The following is a 17,097-nucleotide window of genomic DNA, read 5'->3' on the forward strand; positions in this document are numbered from 1 at the left end:
TTACAAATGTTTGTAAAGCTATTTTGGAGTTTCCAGAACTCCTTCAGGGCAAAAGCAGACTTTGAAATGTCAGCAACTTCCAGAAGGTGGGAATCTTATTTTCTGACTGTATCAAGCTCAGTTTCAGCCACTGTGATGCAATGATTTTCCTATCCTTTCTGTCTTTACCATTGTATCGATCTCCCTGTTTCACAGTGCAAAGCAGAAGTGTCATTCCCTGGATAAACGTTACCTAGTAATGCATCTGCTGACACTTCAATATCTAGCAGTTCTCTTAACAAAAAGAATTAGCTGCATGCACAAGTGCCTTCAGGACTGATTCCGGTTGTCTGTTCCTACGTATTGTGAAGCACTCAAAGTGCAGCATTTACTTCAGGTAGTTTTGCTGGGGATCTTCTGGGACCTGAGCACCTTTTAATCAGGCCACAGGGTATTATTCCTTTTTATTTCTCTCCACGTTTTTCAGCACTTCAGAATGCACTTAATATTGTACTCGTTGCATTTCGGCTCAACGTTTAATCTGCGCTGCATTGTAATGCAGAATATTTTCAATGGGGCAGGAATGTGTTTGTTTATTGTTTAACTGAGAATACTGGAGATTACAGAAAGTTAAGATGAACGTGGAATACTTTTCTTCCCTCCTTCCTTTCCTGTTCTGCAGGGCTGCTGAAAAGGCTCACCACGTTAAAAGTGGATGACAATCAGCTCACAATTTTGCCCAACGCGATTGGAAAGTGAGTATCAAGAGAAATCTTTTCCCTTCAGCTTGCTTTTTTTCTGAGATCAAAAGTAAGACAAAGAAGATGCCCTGAATTACAAAATCATCCCAAAACGTGCCCCTGACATACAGCTTGTCACGCCGACACGTGGAGCAGCTTCTCTGGACTTACAGTGGCGTAAGCGATGGGAAGGTGAAATGTACCGTGTTGTTCAAGACAAAGGATGAAGCAGTGTTTGTGGTGTGAATCACTTGCAGTTTGGATGATTAGAGCAACAAAAGTAGAAGAAAGATAAGAACTGGGGGAATGGCAGTTTCCATAGCAACAGCCGGGACTGATGTTGGAAAGAAGATGGCTGTGTACCACATACATATTAAGGTGCCTTAAAGTATTGCAGGAGCATAAATGAAAAAGCCATGCCAATTTTGTAGGTGTATGCATAAAAACAGTGAAAATACCATAAAAGCACTGATTTGCTGAAGTTTGATCAGATACTGCATGATCTTTGGTGCAAAATTCCACGTGGTGCTGCTGCGCACAGAGCTTTCCTCTGCTGCCTTGGTGAGTTGCCTGCCTGAAAGCCACAGCTTGCTGTAAAACTCAAAGCAGGTCCAGGCCTTTCCCCAAAGCAATACAAAGAACCAGCTGCCTTGCTTTGGAGTATGATTATTCTGCCATTCCTGGAAGAAGGTCTTTGATTCGATTTATAGCTTCGCATGACACACATCCCTTCCAGCAGAGAATTGCACAGTGAGATCTCCAGAGTAGAAATAATCTCTAACCTCCATAGCCAGTGCTGTCCCACTCCTGAGCCCATTCTATAGTAATATTCTCAGTGATAATTTTGTTGTTCACATGGCATCAGAGAAAATAGCGGACAGTGAAAACTGCAGCAACTGAAACCTGAGGTTTGGCTTCCTGCGATGCACTTCTTGTAGTGCTTTATATTGATGTGATATTAATGGGGTGCATTAAAAGTTGGCTGCATGGGTGATAAAATGGAAATCTGGTTGTGCAGCAATCGCTTCTGACAGTGAGAGCTGACGAGGCTCAAAGCTGTGTTGGACACTGCAGGAAAGTTGATGTTGTGTCCAACGTCACCTTTAGCAATTCTGGGAGTCATTCTTTAAAAGCTGTCATGACACGTCAGTATTTTCTTACGGATTGCATTGTTCAGGTTGAAGGGAATTCCATCTTTTTTTTTTCTTGCTTGGTATCTGTTCAGTCCTATTTGTCGAGGATCCACAGTTGTGTTGTAAGAGATGTGTACTGCTGCTCTGAAAGGTGTGACTGCAGAACAGCAGGTTGATCACCCAATATTACCACGTTATTTTTAAATGTAGCACTTTCCCTCACTTAATGAGGACGGTGTCTCCCACATCAAAATGAACTTCCTTTCTCTGACTCATCCACTTGGATAGTTTCCTACTGGGCCTCTTTCTCCATAATGATAGGCACGGTACCCACTGCAGAGTGTATTATTCTCACACAAAGATTAGCAATGTGGAGGAGGGAATTCTCCCTCCAGAGACCAATTTCCTGATGAGCCACGGAGCATTTCAGCACTGCCTGAGTCAGTGTTGTTAGCAGTGAACTGCCACCCTCATTTTTGGCAGGCATGTTTGGAGCACAAGCCTGCAAATGGCATTTGGAGTTGGACCTGCAAGATGCTGTGCTCAGCAGACTCAGCTTAGTAAAACACTTAAGCATATATTTATCTTTCCCTTGTTTGATAGTATCAGAGGATTTACATAAAGGGCTTTAGGAATTGGACCCGGGGCAGGAGCCTGTATCCACAGGACCTGATTGAGTGCCCCTGCTTCTGCTTTCTGGGTATAAAGGTTGCAGCCCATGCAACTGATTTTTGTCTGTTCTTCTAAATTCAGATCATTCTTCTATAGATTTCAAGCCCAAGAAGACATTAAAGTTAATACAGCTAATGAAATTTCAGATAAATTAGCATGATTGGAATTATAGCAGTTATTCTCAACATAGCGTTCATCCACAAGCCATGGTGAATGGTAAATCATTTTCTGAACTAAATGCTTTGCAATGGTGGTTACAGATACAGCACACTTTCATGAGGACTTTGTTGCTTTTGTTGTGGCCATCTTCATTTGTCTACTGATGAAGTCACCAGGAAGAACAGAAGCTGAGAACATCCGTGCCAGACAATATCTTTCAAATAAAGTCAAGTCACTCTTGACCATTACAGTTCAGTGGATGAGAGCTTCCAATTTCCATTAGAAGCAGTTGTCCAAAATTAGCTTTTCAATACTTGAGCTTTTCTGGTTCCGTTATCATCGCATGCATCTTTAATTGAACAAGCTTTCGAGTTGGACTTCCCTCTTTCATGCACAAATTTGGTATGAGCACCTGAGAGAAAAACCACAGTAAGCATGGAGCAAAAAAGGGCAGTAAAAGTGGGGAATGGTGGTATTCTCGATGGGTCACAAAACTTTTATTCCATGGTTTGAATGAGCAGCACAATTAATGTTGTTACTGTAGACTTCTTGGGAAATCTGTAATAAATCCATCTTCGGGGCACAATGGCTGCAGAATTGTGATGATTCGAAACTTCTGAAGGTTTTAGATGGCAAATTTTTGTTACTTAACCCCCACACAGCATCTAATAAGTGCGTTTACAATTTCAGTTTATCTTTATTAGAAGAATTTGACTGCAGCTGCAATGAGTTGGAGTCGTTACCTTCTACCATTGGTTACCTTCACAACCTGAGGACGTTGGCTGTGGATGAGAATTTCCTTCCTGAGCTGCCCAGAGAAGTGAGAAGCTGATTCTGTTTTCAAATTACGTCAGAATATTTTGTGATAGGCCTCAGATTTCATCCCTGTTAAGGCTGTAAAAGCAACTAATTTACTGCAAAAGCAGTAAAGTGGTAAAAATCAAACTAACAATTTGATTTTTATGCAAAAGGGAGAGCATTGCTGGGAAGCAGCAGTGCAGGTAGCAAAGTGCATTTCCCTGATGTTTCTGTCAAAAGACAGTGTTTTCTGACTCTGTTTTCTGTTCTTTGTTATTTATAGGGGAATAAAAAAAAAACAAAAAAGATAATTTGGCCACCTTCTGATGTTGAGTGAATGATGATAATGTTTTTCAGAGTGAGTGTTATTATATCTTTTGCTTTTTTTTTTCCCCATTCTCACAGATTGGAAGTTGCAAAAACGTAACCGTGATGTCCCTGCGCTCCAACAAACTGGAATTTCTTCCAGATGAAATAGGTCAGATGCAGAAGCTGAGAGTGTTAAACCTGAGTGATAACAGGTATGGTTCAGATCATGTTCCTAACTCGCGTTGTGAGAATATGTTTTAAAAAAATAGCTATTTCTTTTTAGGCATTTGTTAAATTGTATTTCTATAATATATGTAGATGCATCCAAAACGTATAAAATTGTATTTATAAATACTTGAAATTTTTAAACTATAGGGAAAAATATCTTGATTAATCTTCATGGTTTGGTTTTAATTCTACTGGCATCCAAAGCAAAGTTGGAACGGGACAAGGATCTGACTCTCAGTGCTCTATCAGAGATGAAATGCTGCTTGCTTACTTTGTCTGCTGCTGTTTCCACGTGAAAGTGAGATATTTGGCTTTAAAACTGGATGCAGTTTTATAATTCAGTGTTGTGTGCCCTGATAAGGAAACTGTGACAAGCTGCTGTATGAGATCATTACATGCCAGCACGTGAAATACCACCCCAACTCCACCGAAATCAAAAGAAAATGTTCTGCTCCCTTCAGTGGGGCGAGGGTCCTGCCAAAAACCAACAGAACCCCACCAGGTTCTGTTCTCATGCACACGACTGCTCTGAGAAATGCAGTGCTTACTGTGAGGCTTTCTTGGTCTGCATCCTGTGCTCCAACTGCCATCAGAAATGACTTTTCCATGGAATTTCCAGATCAACGTGCTCCAAGAACGTGTTCATAGTCAGTGTGTGAACACTTTTCTGTTTCAACTACTTATCACTCGTATCCAGTAAATATCTGGGGAAGCACTTTGTGTACCTGGTCCAATTTACTGTCAGCAGTCTTGTTAAATTAAGGCTGACCAGAAAGTATAAAATCAAGTAATGTTGAAACCCTTGTAATACATCTGTTCAAAATTGTTCACTTAATTCCATTAGATCATTTTCCTCGCTGCAATTGTGTATCATAAAATACATTATGTACAGACTGGTATGTAAAGCTAAACTGAGCTCCAGGTTTGTGGAAACCGCCCGAGTCCCAGAATCAGATCTTAGATCTTGACCTTGGGTTTCAGGTCCCAGTGCTTTCCCAGGGACGTGGGTGCTCGGTCCCATCAGCACACCGCAGTGCTGGGGGTTTGTGCTCCTACCTGTGCTCCTGCAGCCTGAAGCTGTGTTTCAGGCACATTTTGAGTTCTTTCTTTTCCAGCATTCTCCCCAGCACAGCAGTCAGCTTCCCCACACTGTTCTGCATCCACCTGCCCTGTCCTGTCCTAGCTCAGTTTTGTCCAGACAGCTGGGTGTCCTGAATGCATAGGGATGCAGGTGAAAGCAGCCTGTCAGACACGTGTTGAGTTTTCAGATGGGTGCTTCCAGTGGCAGCCCCACCTTACTGCACACAGCCAGCTGGAGGGGCACCAGGGCTGTCAGAGCACCTCAGTGTGCTTTGGAGATGCCAGGGAGCTGCAGCTGTCGTACCTTCCCTGGCACATCAAATCACTCTAAGCTGGATCGCTTGGACCTGTTATTATGCCATGAATGTGCATTGAGGAAGAAGAAAACTACTCTCTTTTTTTTTTTTCTTTTCTTTTCTTTCTTCGCTTCTTTCTTTCTTTCTTTTTGCTGAGTCAGCTGCAGATTTCAGCCTATGACTACATCTGTAATTACTGCTTTCTGAGTGCTGTTACTGGGATGACAGGGAGGGGGTGGCTTGCTGCTGGGAGAAGGCAGCAGAGGTGTAGGAGTATGCCAGGTCTCCTGAGCAAGCTGACCTGACAGCTGGCTGCCATGAAAGCAGCACTCCTGCCCAGCTGCCTTTTTCTCTGGCTGCCCAGAGATAACAAAGCAGTGGGATTTCCATTGTGGAGTAAACACTGAGACTAGCATCTCGGGGTGTTCCTTGGGCTGGGGCGTGGAGATCACTGTCCTTCCCACTCCCCTTTCTTGCTGGCTAATAGCCCTACATCTCCTTGTGCTTTCTCAGGGCTACTCAGAGAAGTGGCTGGGATGGCTTGACTCCCTAAAACTTCTAGAAGTGATCTATCTTGTTGTTGTGGTCACATTCTGACTTTCCCCACATATTCAGTTTGCTCCCAGTGGTGTCTAGCAAACACCAAAGGCAGTTGAAGGTACACGGTGGCTGTGCACCAAGGCAGGAAGGAGGGGAGGGCAGAAGACAGCCTTTCCTCACTGGGATGGGAAGCTGTTCTCTCAACTCAACCTGAAAAGCTGTGCAGTGAGTTGCAGCCATCAGAAAGCTAGCTGGAGAGTGGTCTGAACTAGAAGAGGTAGGAACAGTTGAATTATCTCACAGAGGTTCCCTTCTCCTGCGGGGCCTGGGGGATTTTTTTCCTGCTTTGTTGACATCAGTTCCACCTGAGGTTGGTTGTTGCCCTGCTGACACACTGTGACCATGCTGATTTCTTTTTTTTTGTGGAACTTCCTACCTTAGTGAAACGGATGTTCCAAAGTTTCAGCGCCAAAGAGTTTGGACAGAGCTCAGATGCAGTCTTAATGCCGGATCCTTATTTATTCATTTGGTCTTCTCCATTTTCCATTTTCATATGTATGTAGCAGTAAGGCAATATCCATTCCTTCTTTGAATGAGTCCACGTATACATGCTAATAAGGACTGTACTCGGGCTCTGCTTGTGGTTAGGAACTTTTCCATGTTATCATAATACTTTTGCCCTTCTGCTCTTCCTTCTTCAGATATGACAGAGAAGGTAGAGCACATCAGCTCTTTCCCTTTGAGCCATCGGAAGAAGATACACAGACGTGCAAGCAGAGCAGAAAGACAATTCTAGATCCAAGGTGCCTCTGCACTTGCTTTGTACTATGGCGTGGAGCTCCTGGGTCAGGGGTCAGGCTTCTCCCTGGCAGCCTGTTCTGAGACCTGCTGAGCCCTGGACTCTGCAGGCTCTGCTGCTAAGGAAGACCCATTCACACTACATACTGCTCTGACAGAATCTTTTGCATGAGACCTCCAATTTTTACCCAAACCTTCTGAGGATTGGCAGTCACTCCTTGCACTAACAACAAATGGGGATGGACTGTGCATATGATCATAGATTTCCTTTAGAATTTGTCTGTCCGTTCTGTGTAACTTTCTTGCTCCTGACTCTGGAGAGGATTTCATGTCCGTCCTGTTAGGCTGCTCGTGCAGCTTTGCATGTTAATTTCAGAGGGAGCAGACTCTGCTGCTGTGACTGTCAGCCCGTGCTGGATGTTTGAGGATTGTCATGGATATATAGTTTTACAAAGGGGTTGCAGTCTTTCACTGGGGATCTGCCCACTGCAGGTTCCTCCTACTGAATAACTTAGATCAGAGCCATCTCCTTCTATTTTGTCACATGCCAAATTTTACCTACAGTGTCTACAGCAGTGGCTGAACTTGCATGTCCAGTAGCCTCTTAGGTCACTGTCTTTATCCCAGCAACTTTCTCTGCTAGTAGCTGGGCTACTTGAGTGTTTCTTGTGAGATGCTGTTTTTCCACAAAAAGTGTTCTATCTGGATACGTTCTTCATGACATGGGGAGTGCAGTCTGGCTCCAGGCACGCAGAGTGCAGAGGTACTGGTGGCTTTGAACTTGCCAAAGTGCTTGGAACGTTGTCAGCCTGCTCTCCAAATGGTCGTGCATACAAGGTATGATGGGCAACTTAGCTGTGAGGTAGCACGTGATGAGGAAAAACCCCATCCTTTGCACTGCCTGGAGCTCGTCTGCTTAATATAAAATACCTACATTTTTCATGTGCAGGATTTTCCATTAAGTTCTCATTGGATATCTTTCAGAAAAGAGGCGAACATGACAAACAATGCACTCAGGCTAAAATGAATCTTAATTTTTTTGTGAGCTGACATATTTTGCTCGGAGGTGGGTCAGTGTTTGGAGTTCCTCCCTAGCCTTTTCAATACTATGGTTTCAGCTACTACAGGTTTTCACTCTTGTTTTGTCTTCTGAAGGCCCTCAGTGTTTTAAGATGGACCTTGTTCATTTGAATTGACCAGAAGCTATCTTTTAGTTTCAGGATTTTCTACAGGTATTCATATCATAACTCAACTTCAACCAGATAATTACACTCCAGCTTTTCTTTCCCATGCCTTATGCACTAAGACTGTATCTATCCTTCTCATCTCTGTAGCTGGGAGCCCTCTGTCCTTTTATCTTTTCAGGTCCAAACCTTTTCATCCCTTTCACAGACTCTTCATCCCCAGGAAACGCAGCATTTTGTTGTTACTACATAATAAAGGGCAGTGGTGGACTGAACCCCAACTTGCCATCACATTGCTAAGTGGAGTCTAACGAGGGTTAGTGTGCATCTGACCGGAGCATAGGTGGCTTCACACACCTTCCTGTGCATTCAGGAGAGTTTTGATTCCAGTTACCTGCAGTGCAACTACCTGGGGATTCATCCTTGCCTTTGCCAGGCATCTCTGGTGCTTCAAGAGCCAATGCACATCTGATAATGTAGTTGTGCAGTTACTGATGCATGAAAGATGCAGAGGCTTCCACCGTGTAGCGAGTCCCTGGGGGGAGCTGCTTGGATTCGCTCACTGCTAAGAGTGCACGTGGGATTCGTTCAAAGAAAAAAAGATGTCTTACCAGTAACCGGTGTTCTTCACAGTGTGTAGTCCACAGATACATTTGTCTTCCATCTGCTTCTCCTCTCTCCTCAGAGTCCTTCCAGGTCTGAGTCCTGTGATTGAGAGGTAGAATTGTTAGAATGTACATTTGGGCTACACTTCTCAAAGAGCATCGGTTACTGGTAAGTAACCTTTCTTCTAGTTTTAGATTGTTCTTACAGAAGAGCTTAACCAGTCATCACCTTTCTGTATTTGCATTGCTTGTGATTCTGTCCCGGGGTCACAGCTTGACTGCTACACTGAGTATCAGGAACAGAAGTTGGATGAAACAAGCATAAGATTGCGTTGCGTTCCAAAATGTAGGACTGCTCCTTGGTGTATCTTTTCCTGTTCAGTTATTTGTACAGTATTGCTTATTGACAAAGAGGTAATTGCTTCAGGCCATTAACATCCTCCAGTGTTTTTGTGAGCAGTAAATGAAAGAGTTAATATGAATTATGTTCTTTTGAACTTTCACGCTCTGAAAACCCTGTTATTATCCATTTGCTGAGCATGACCATGGAGAGCTGTCCTTGGCTGGGCTACTCTGAATTACCCCAGTGTCTTCATTCCAGCACATCATAACGCACTGATACAGCACTTCCTTGAGGCTGGGGGTCACAGGGTGCCAATAGCTTGGTGCTCAGGGATGTCCCTTTAAAAAGTGCCATTTTGCTTTAGTTTGTTTTCACTCACCTCGAGGACGTCAAAGGAAAAAATTTCTTTTCTTATAAGAAAACGTTACCTTTGTGAAAATTAAACACTGTGAGAAGGACGCGTGCATCTCGTGCTTTAGTGGCTGCTGGAGGTCAGAGGTGTTTTGCTGAAAAATCGGTTGGTGCTTCAGAGCACAACTTATGAGAAATATTTCTGCTAATAACCTTTAAGCTTTAGCATGGTTTCATATGTACTTCAACCTAATACAAATACAGAAAATATCTGTAACACTGAGAGATTATTTTATGATCACATCTAGCTCTTCGTACAACTCAGTTTAAAAGATTCCAAACTGAAGTTAATAGTGATTTAAAAATGGCAGAGAAATGAAACTTGTTTGTGGAAGAAAGTGTGTGCAGTGGAGTGTTAGACCCAGTGTCTGTGTTCCAGAGGGCTGGAGGGGTCCCTGCCTGCAGCCCCTGGGTGCCCCCAGGCTGCCCCCAGCCCAGGCTGCTGCACGGTGGTTGCTCTGCCCCAGGCCAGCAGCAGCTTCCAGCAGGGCGTTGTTTGCTCCGTAGTAAGAAAAGGTTCTTTTGGTACAGTGTAATTTGCCCCTTACTTGTAAGTTAATTAATTTGACCATCTTCTCAATGAATTATCTATGCACCCATTAAAGTTTAATCTAGCATTGTGGATATATTTTCTTAGACTTATAAAACTGATTATGCATGTAGCTTTCCATGCTATCTAGTGAGATCTTTCAGTATTTAGTATAAAAGAAAAGCTCTTCGTTGAGCAGCACAGTCATAAACTTTCCATGTCTTTGTACTACTGTCTGATTGCAGCCACATGTTAGGTGCATGGAAGCAGAGCAAACCAATCACGTTGTCTGTGCTGCTGAAAGGCAGAGGAGAAAGCCAAATCTTTAATCCAGGTTTGTGACTTAGTTCTTTGGAACCAGTGGAATTATGCTGATGCAGGCCAAATGGGATCTGGCCCACAGTCTGGAAAGTAAACATAAGTAAATGTAAAGTAGATGAAGCTGCATCTATGCATAACATTGGAGGCGCTTTGTAACGGTGGTACGACCTCGTTTTGGCTGATGAACAGTTATGTATCTACCTTTGGTGGTCAAACTAATCCAGTGTAAGCAGCAAGTACAGCAGGCCCTGTTCTGAAGTGTGCAAAATGCAAAACCTCTCTTGGTAATTCCGTTGTTCATGAAAGTCAGAGAGATGCAGCTGTGTTGTTACTGCAGATGGGGGGGAAATGTTGATCAACTTCACACAGTTGGAAAAGCAGTCATGAATTTAAATGTGGAAAAAAAAGTTGCAGTCAGAAAAAGAGGCTGGGTTTCATTTTGATGGCAGATTGTCAAAAATCAGCACTGATTTTGGGTGCCTCCATTCACTGATCTCTGATTTGACATCTTTTCTCCTTAACGGCACCTCAGAATCAATCCTCTTCAGACACTTAAAGCAAGGTGTTGGGGCTTCTGGCCATTACAGATGAAGAACTCTGTGTTTGGTTTGGCTGGAAATGTAAAACCAGCCCGGGGACTCCCTTGCCACACATCATTTCTGCTTACCAGGTGTGTTCTCCCTCTGATACCCCTCACCCAACTGGAGTGAGCTGGGAGCAGCAGCAGCAACCTCTGCAGAGGCTGCGTCCCAAAGGCAGAGCAGTAAGGGTGTCACTTGAGAAGCCACTTCTTGTCTCTTTATACAGAAAAAAAGATCTGAGTAAAATGTCCAGATAACCATGATTGAAGAACCGTTGTGCTGTGAGAGCCTGCTTGTCACCTCTGTGCATAAAGAACATCTCCATCTGTCCTGTTCCAGAGATGATGTATGCATTTTAAGATAGCATTGAAAACCAAATCTCAGGAGGTTTAGAGACTCTCCTGGTGTTAATTATAGGTTTAAACATGCAAGCACGTGTAAAAACACCCTGATCTATGCAGGTATTTCATAGCACACTGAGTGTATACACCTTCATGTCAATTTATTTCACTTGTATAGGGACATCACCTTTTGGATAAGGTATTCTTATTGAAATCACAGTCTTCATGACCGTAGGGATATTTCTGGTTGTTTGCTGGTAGAGGGGCAGAGGGTTCTGCTGGCAGCTGCTTGTCTTTGCTGGAGGTTTGTCACTCTTTCTCCCTGTGCTATCAGTTCGCCTGCCCCTCAGGGAAGGGATTTACACCTCCTTTTTGTGGTTAGATCACAGTAAATGTTCTGCAGTCCTTCCTTTCGGTGGTCTGCTTCTTTTGGCAGCCCTCTGTAACGCGGAGCTGGGGAGCAGCAGCGTGTGACCAGGGCTGCTCTGTGCTTTGAGATGGGCTGCAAAGAGAAAATACCGTGTTCAGAACAGGGTGCTTCCTGTGAAAGCGTGGCTGGAGCTTCCACAGCCACCTCATCACCTCTTCCCTGCTCCCACGTGCAGATTGTTTGAGGCAAGGTATTCACACATATCATGAAAAGGCTTTTTTTTTTTTTTTTTTTTTTTTTTTACTGTTTTGTTTGATTTTGCCATTTAGGTTCACTGTGAATTTGTCTTATTTTGATTTTATACCTGGCACTTCTGCAGAAATGAATTTCCCATTATCCTCGAGTAATTTGTGTTCCAAAATGCAACTGGTAAGTCAAAGGTTCCCTATGTCACCTATGCTGAAAGCTGGTAGGACTTTGCTATACGTCCTGCTGGAGCAAATCTTTTCTGTTACAGGGTGTAAATATCTCCCTTAATGTGGAAGTACTTAAAGGGGAATCCCCTAAGTAAAATGCTGTATTTTAACAAAATCTGAGAGAAAATAAAGATAAGAAATGATAGCACTTTTAGTCTGATCAAGCCAATCATGCTGTGTATCGAAGGAATTATGTAGCAGTGAGGGACTCACGCTGTTCCCTTCTCATTTACAGGCTGAAGAACTTGCCATTCACTTTTACTAAACTCAAAGAACTTGCAGCTTTGTGGCTTTCTGACAACCAGGTAATGGCTTCCAGCGTTCATAATTTCTTTAGTAAGGTACAGGGGCCATGAATGAGGTCTGTAGCCATACATCATGCAGCAGAGCTTTAGAAGAGGTCTGTCCCAGCCCGGGTGTTACTTCCCTACCAAGCTGTAGGCAGTCCTGGCTGGCATTCATTATCTGGGTAAACCTGCCACTGCTGGGCTTATTGCTTGCTGCTAACTAGCCTTCTGTGCCCTGATGAAAGTAATGAACAGTGATCAGAATTATCAAGAGAATGTTCTGTAAACAGAAATCCAAGAGGCAAGGCTTTGTTCTCAGCCTTGCTCTTAGTTTGTCCCATTCCTTATTCGTCCCTACCCCTCCATTTTTGTCTTCTGCCTTTTCCTGTCCATGCTTCCCTTCCTGCATATTTCAGACTCCAGTGAAGCCAGTGAGAGTTTAAATGTACAGAAGATGCACAACAACTCTCAGTCTTGTTTTAGAGAAAATTCTCATTTAAGTTCCTCTTAATTTTAGATATGCCTTCCTTAGTTCCAGGGAGCTCAGTTCATGTGGCATTACCATTAATTCCTTAGGTAACAGCTACCCAGCATCTGAGCACTAGAATAAGCCCCATCAGTCCTTGCAGTATTGGTGGATAGGATAATTTTGCAGTTCCAGAATGTGATTAAGTGGAGACAAATTCAATTTGTACAGCTTTAGACAAGTTCAACATACCTAGGTTTTAATAATTGCAGTAAGTTCTCGTAGTGTCATCTTTCCCTCCCTACAATAAAGCCCAGCATCAACCATTACATCTCCTTAACTGAAGCTGAGGAGCATACAGATGCTGCTGGGAATGAGTCCCTCCTGTATCTGTATGAGGCAGCCACAGGAGCTGGGGCTGTGCTGTGCTGCCTGCAGCATGCCATCCACTGAGGCAAAGCAAAGGGACAGCTGCATCAGTGCTTTGTTGCATTTCCCTTTCAATTTAGTTTTTGCTTGTATGGCTAAGAAAAGGGCTTCAAGCTGAAGGGAGGGGAGACAGTCTGGGAGGATTAATACACAAGGATGAATAAATCTTCAAGCACTAAATTAGGATTCTAATTTCTCTTATTTCCATAAAAAATGCCCCTACCCATCCACCAAACACACACTTCCAACTAAGCAGACAATGCTTTTTCTGCATTTTGACGTTAGTGATCAGGTTTAGATCACCTTCTAATCCATGAACTGTGACAGTCCCTCCTGGGTGCTGCATTACAGCACATCAATAATGATAGCCAGCTGAGTAGAACTCAGTGTTGCCTCCATGCAGCTGGCACCAGGAGCACCTCACAGTTGCAGGACCCACTCCTTGGGCATCCTGGCTTAAAGCATGCAGCCGGTATTTCTGGTGTAAGAGTTTGTATGGTGATCCTGGAGTTAAAGGCAGACTGAGGAATGGGAGAGGTAGAAGTGCCACCAAACACCGTTGGCTTGGCCCATGGAGAGGGTTCTTTCCATTCAGAATTTTGGTTATTCCTGTGTTTTCTGCTTGTTGCCTGCTAAAACTCCGTCCTGGCTAACAGACGTGCTCTCAGTGACCAGCTCTTTGTTTTGCCTTTCCTGCACAGTCCAAGGCTCTCATCCCCCTGCAAACTGAGGCTCACCCGGAAACGAAGCAGAGAGTTTTGACTAACTACATGTTTCCCCAGCAACCCCGCAGCGATGAAGGTAAAACACCATCAGCCTTCCCCCCTGAGGCAGCAGCAGGCTGTGGGGTCTGGGGGCTCAGCGGTGGCTCTGTGCAGCAGTGTCTGTTCCTCCTGAAGCCAGCGGTGTGCACAGAGCAGCCCATGTGCTGCCATGCACCAAAGGCTCCTGCTTCCAGCCCATTGCTCTCAGAGAGGAGTGGGGGCACCTCCTGGAGCCCCAAGGGCGTCCGACCTGTTGGCCTGCCTGGGCTGCACAGAGAGAACAGGAATTGCCTTGGGCTGCCTATAAAATATCCACTACTGTTAATGTTTATTAAAAAAAAGAAAAAGGGGTAACAAAAGTGTAACACAGCAAGTTGGACACAGATGAAGGGTCACAGGGAGCAGAGCTGTGAGCCTGACAAAACCAGGGCTTGGCTCTGAAGCCCCTGCATCCCGGTAGAGAGCCTCCATGCTCCTCCTCCAGCTGTGCCCCAAAGCCCTCTTGCTCTCCACCATTCTCTCTGTGATCTGAGCATTCATGTTTATTTTTAATGGTGTTTTTAGTTATGACTTCCATTGCCCCCTCAACAGTTTTGAGACAATGATCCAATGTTTCAGGATCACCCAAGAGCTTCTCTTTTTAGGTGATTTCCAGTCTTTGCTGAGGGCATTAATCTCTTGTTCTGTTGCATTGCCGCTTGCAATTTAACTGTAGATTTCCAGTCAGACAGTGATAGCTTCAACCCTACTTTGTGGGAGGAGCAGAGACAGCAACGTATGACTGTTGCCTTTGAATTTGAAGAAAAAAAGGAAGAGGAGGAAAATCCAGGGAAAGTTAAGGTATGGGTTTTTTTGTTTGTTTGTTTGTTTTGCATTCACATATTAGAGACAGAGTCCAAAATACAGATGCTGAATTGAACTATTTCTCTGTTCTGAATAATGAGAAAATACTTGGCCGCATTTCATAAGCATCCCTGTTTTCTCTGAGGTGCACAGAACTGGAATTTTGTGGTTATTTTCCACACAGAATGACTGGGATATCAGAAATCAGTCCAAACCCATAGGCTGAGCGTTGGGCACCTAATGGGGCACCCATTTCATCACTAAGACAAAATGCACACAGAACGCTGGGGACTTGGGATTACTCTCCAGCCACATCATTCTTTAGAAATATTTAGATCCTGTGGGGATTCCGTATTCCTCTCAAGGTGAAAGCTGATGAGAGCTGTTAATAATAAATATCTAATATCCCATTTAGATCTTGCTGGGAAAATTGATTTTTTGTTTAAATATTTTTCCTAATCAGGAGTTTTCACTTAACTCTTGCAACCAAATATAATTGTTATCTACGCTACTGCTTTAATACTTTAGCAAAACAGAAAATGAATTAAAAAAGCAATCTGACTCACAATAAATAGATTAAACTGAAATTTTACCCCATATGAACTGCAGATTTATAGCTTATGTGTGGAAAGCAGAGTTCCTGGGAGTTTCACATTGTTCCACTACTTCTTGTTATAACTTTGACTGTGAGTAACATGTCCAGGTGTGCAAAAGTGTTCACAGAGAAATAGATAATTTTAAGATTGTAGGTGGATTGAATTGTATTACCTTTTATTTGTGAGCATTGTTTTTGGTATTGAAATGTAATATAAGAAATACATTGCGTAGCCATTTTGGTTTTAATATATTTCAGAACTCTATGGATGACTGAAACCAATGCTTCCTTTGAGTAAGCTATTTCTGTAGACAAACAAAATCCTTCATTCAGCTAATGCTGTTCCTATAGTCTAGTTTGAGTGCTGCCATCTGCTGTGTGGGAACTGGGGAGGCAAATGCTGCTGAGCCCAGTGCTGCATCTTGGGGTGTCCCAGAAGCAGCCCTGGACACACAACCCATCCTATGCCTGGGGATGAGCTGAGGACAGCCCACCCTGTCCTGTCCTTCCTGCTGGGATGAGGGGCTTTGCCATGTGGGTGAGCCATGGCCTGCAGGGCTGCTCTGTCCCCGATGTTTGGCTTGGCAGCTGAAGCCAAGGTGGCATTTACCCTTTGGGCCACTGTAGGGGAAGAGCCCAACGCTAAAATATATTTTCTGGAGTTCTTATTTACCTGTTTTCACTCCCACCTGTGGAGAGAATGTAAACCAGTGATCAGCGCGAGTCTTATTTCTGCACAAGATTCCTCGATTTCCATATATAATTATAGAGCCATAAAATTATAGAATGGTTTGGTTGGAAGGGACCTTGAAGACCACCAAGTTCCAAGTAGGGAACATTTCCCACCAGCTCAGCTGCCCAGGGCCACCCCCAGCCTCGGGCACCTCCACGATGGGGCACCCACAGCTCTGGGCGGCAGTGCTGGGGCCTCCCTGCTCTCGTGGGGAAGAATTTCCTCCAAATCTCCTCTCTTCCAGTTAAAAGCCATTACCCCCTGTCTTTAGCTAAAATTCTCTGATGAGAGACCCCCAGCTTTCCTGCAGCCTCAGAGGCCCTGGCAGGCTGCAGTGTGGTCTGCCTGGAGCGTTCTCCTTTCAGCCCCCCTCCCTCAGCCCTTCTCTGCAGGGCAGGTGCTCCAACCCGGTGCTCTCCTCCGTGATGATCCCGGTATCTCTTCATCAGAACAAAACATTACCTTTTGGAGTTCACACCTTAGTCACTGCTTAAAGAAGAGTTATTAAACAGAAAGCTAAGCAAGGAGTTAGGAGCTGATCAGGTACGTCCTTCCATCAGTGCATCCTGAAGAGAGCATTTCTCCTCTTTTCTATCTCCGTGTGTACACCAGATACCCATCACTACCAGGGACCTTCATGGGATGAATTTGAAGGTTATCCCAAATTAGCAAGGGGTGGTTACCACAAACATTGTTTGCATTTTATAAAAGCACACGTGGTTTTCATTTTATGTATTTCATATTTAAAACTGACTTCCCATCCACGCTACATAACACCGATTTGAAGATCTACATTATTCAACAAATTCTTCCTTAAAGCATTTTGAACTTTGATAATTCTCTTTTCAGAGTCGCTCTATTTTGGTGTCGCATTGACAGTTTTCTCTGCAGCAATATTTCTAAGTCAGCAATGAAAATATCTGCTTTCTAGTGCATAGCACCCACCACAGCTGCCAGTATTTTATGGCGTAATACGCCCAGCGATATCAGGCTCTTACTGAAATCCCTGTCTGACTTGCCTATCACATGAAAGTCCTTTAGTTAATTTCTCTTTGGCTAGTGCTTACTGAGGATTTGCTCTGTGACT

The 17,097-nt window shown here is 43.9% G+C and overlaps 1 protein-coding gene across 1 annotated transcript in view; it reads left to right on the plus strand.

The window, feature by feature from the left end:
• Window positions 1-17,097, plus strand: part of LRRC7 (leucine rich repeat containing 7) — an 84,584-nt gene that overhangs the window by 42,664 nt on the left and 24,823 nt on the right. Inside the window, exons 10-15 of the mRNA XM_042819149.1 lie at window positions 662-734; window positions 3,374-3,503; window positions 3,887-4,002; window positions 12,129-12,198; window positions 13,777-13,876; window positions 14,555-14,679. Of these exons, the coding sequence (XP_042675083.1) occupies window positions 662-734; window positions 3,374-3,503; window positions 3,887-4,002; window positions 12,129-12,198; window positions 13,777-13,876; window positions 14,555-14,679 (614 nt within the window). The remainder of the gene's footprint in view (window positions 1-661; window positions 735-3,373; window positions 3,504-3,886; window positions 4,003-12,128; window positions 12,199-13,776; window positions 13,877-14,554; window positions 14,680-17,097) is intronic.

The sequence above is a fragment of the Centrocercus urophasianus genome, unplaced genomic scaffold (genome assembly GCF_019232065.1).
Source record: "Centrocercus urophasianus isolate 14NV4802_14NV808 unplaced genomic scaffold, USGS_Curo_1.0 seq_18, whole genome shotgun sequence".
Classification (NCBI taxonomy): Eukaryota; Metazoa; Chordata; class Aves; order Galliformes; family Phasianidae; genus Centrocercus; species Centrocercus urophasianus.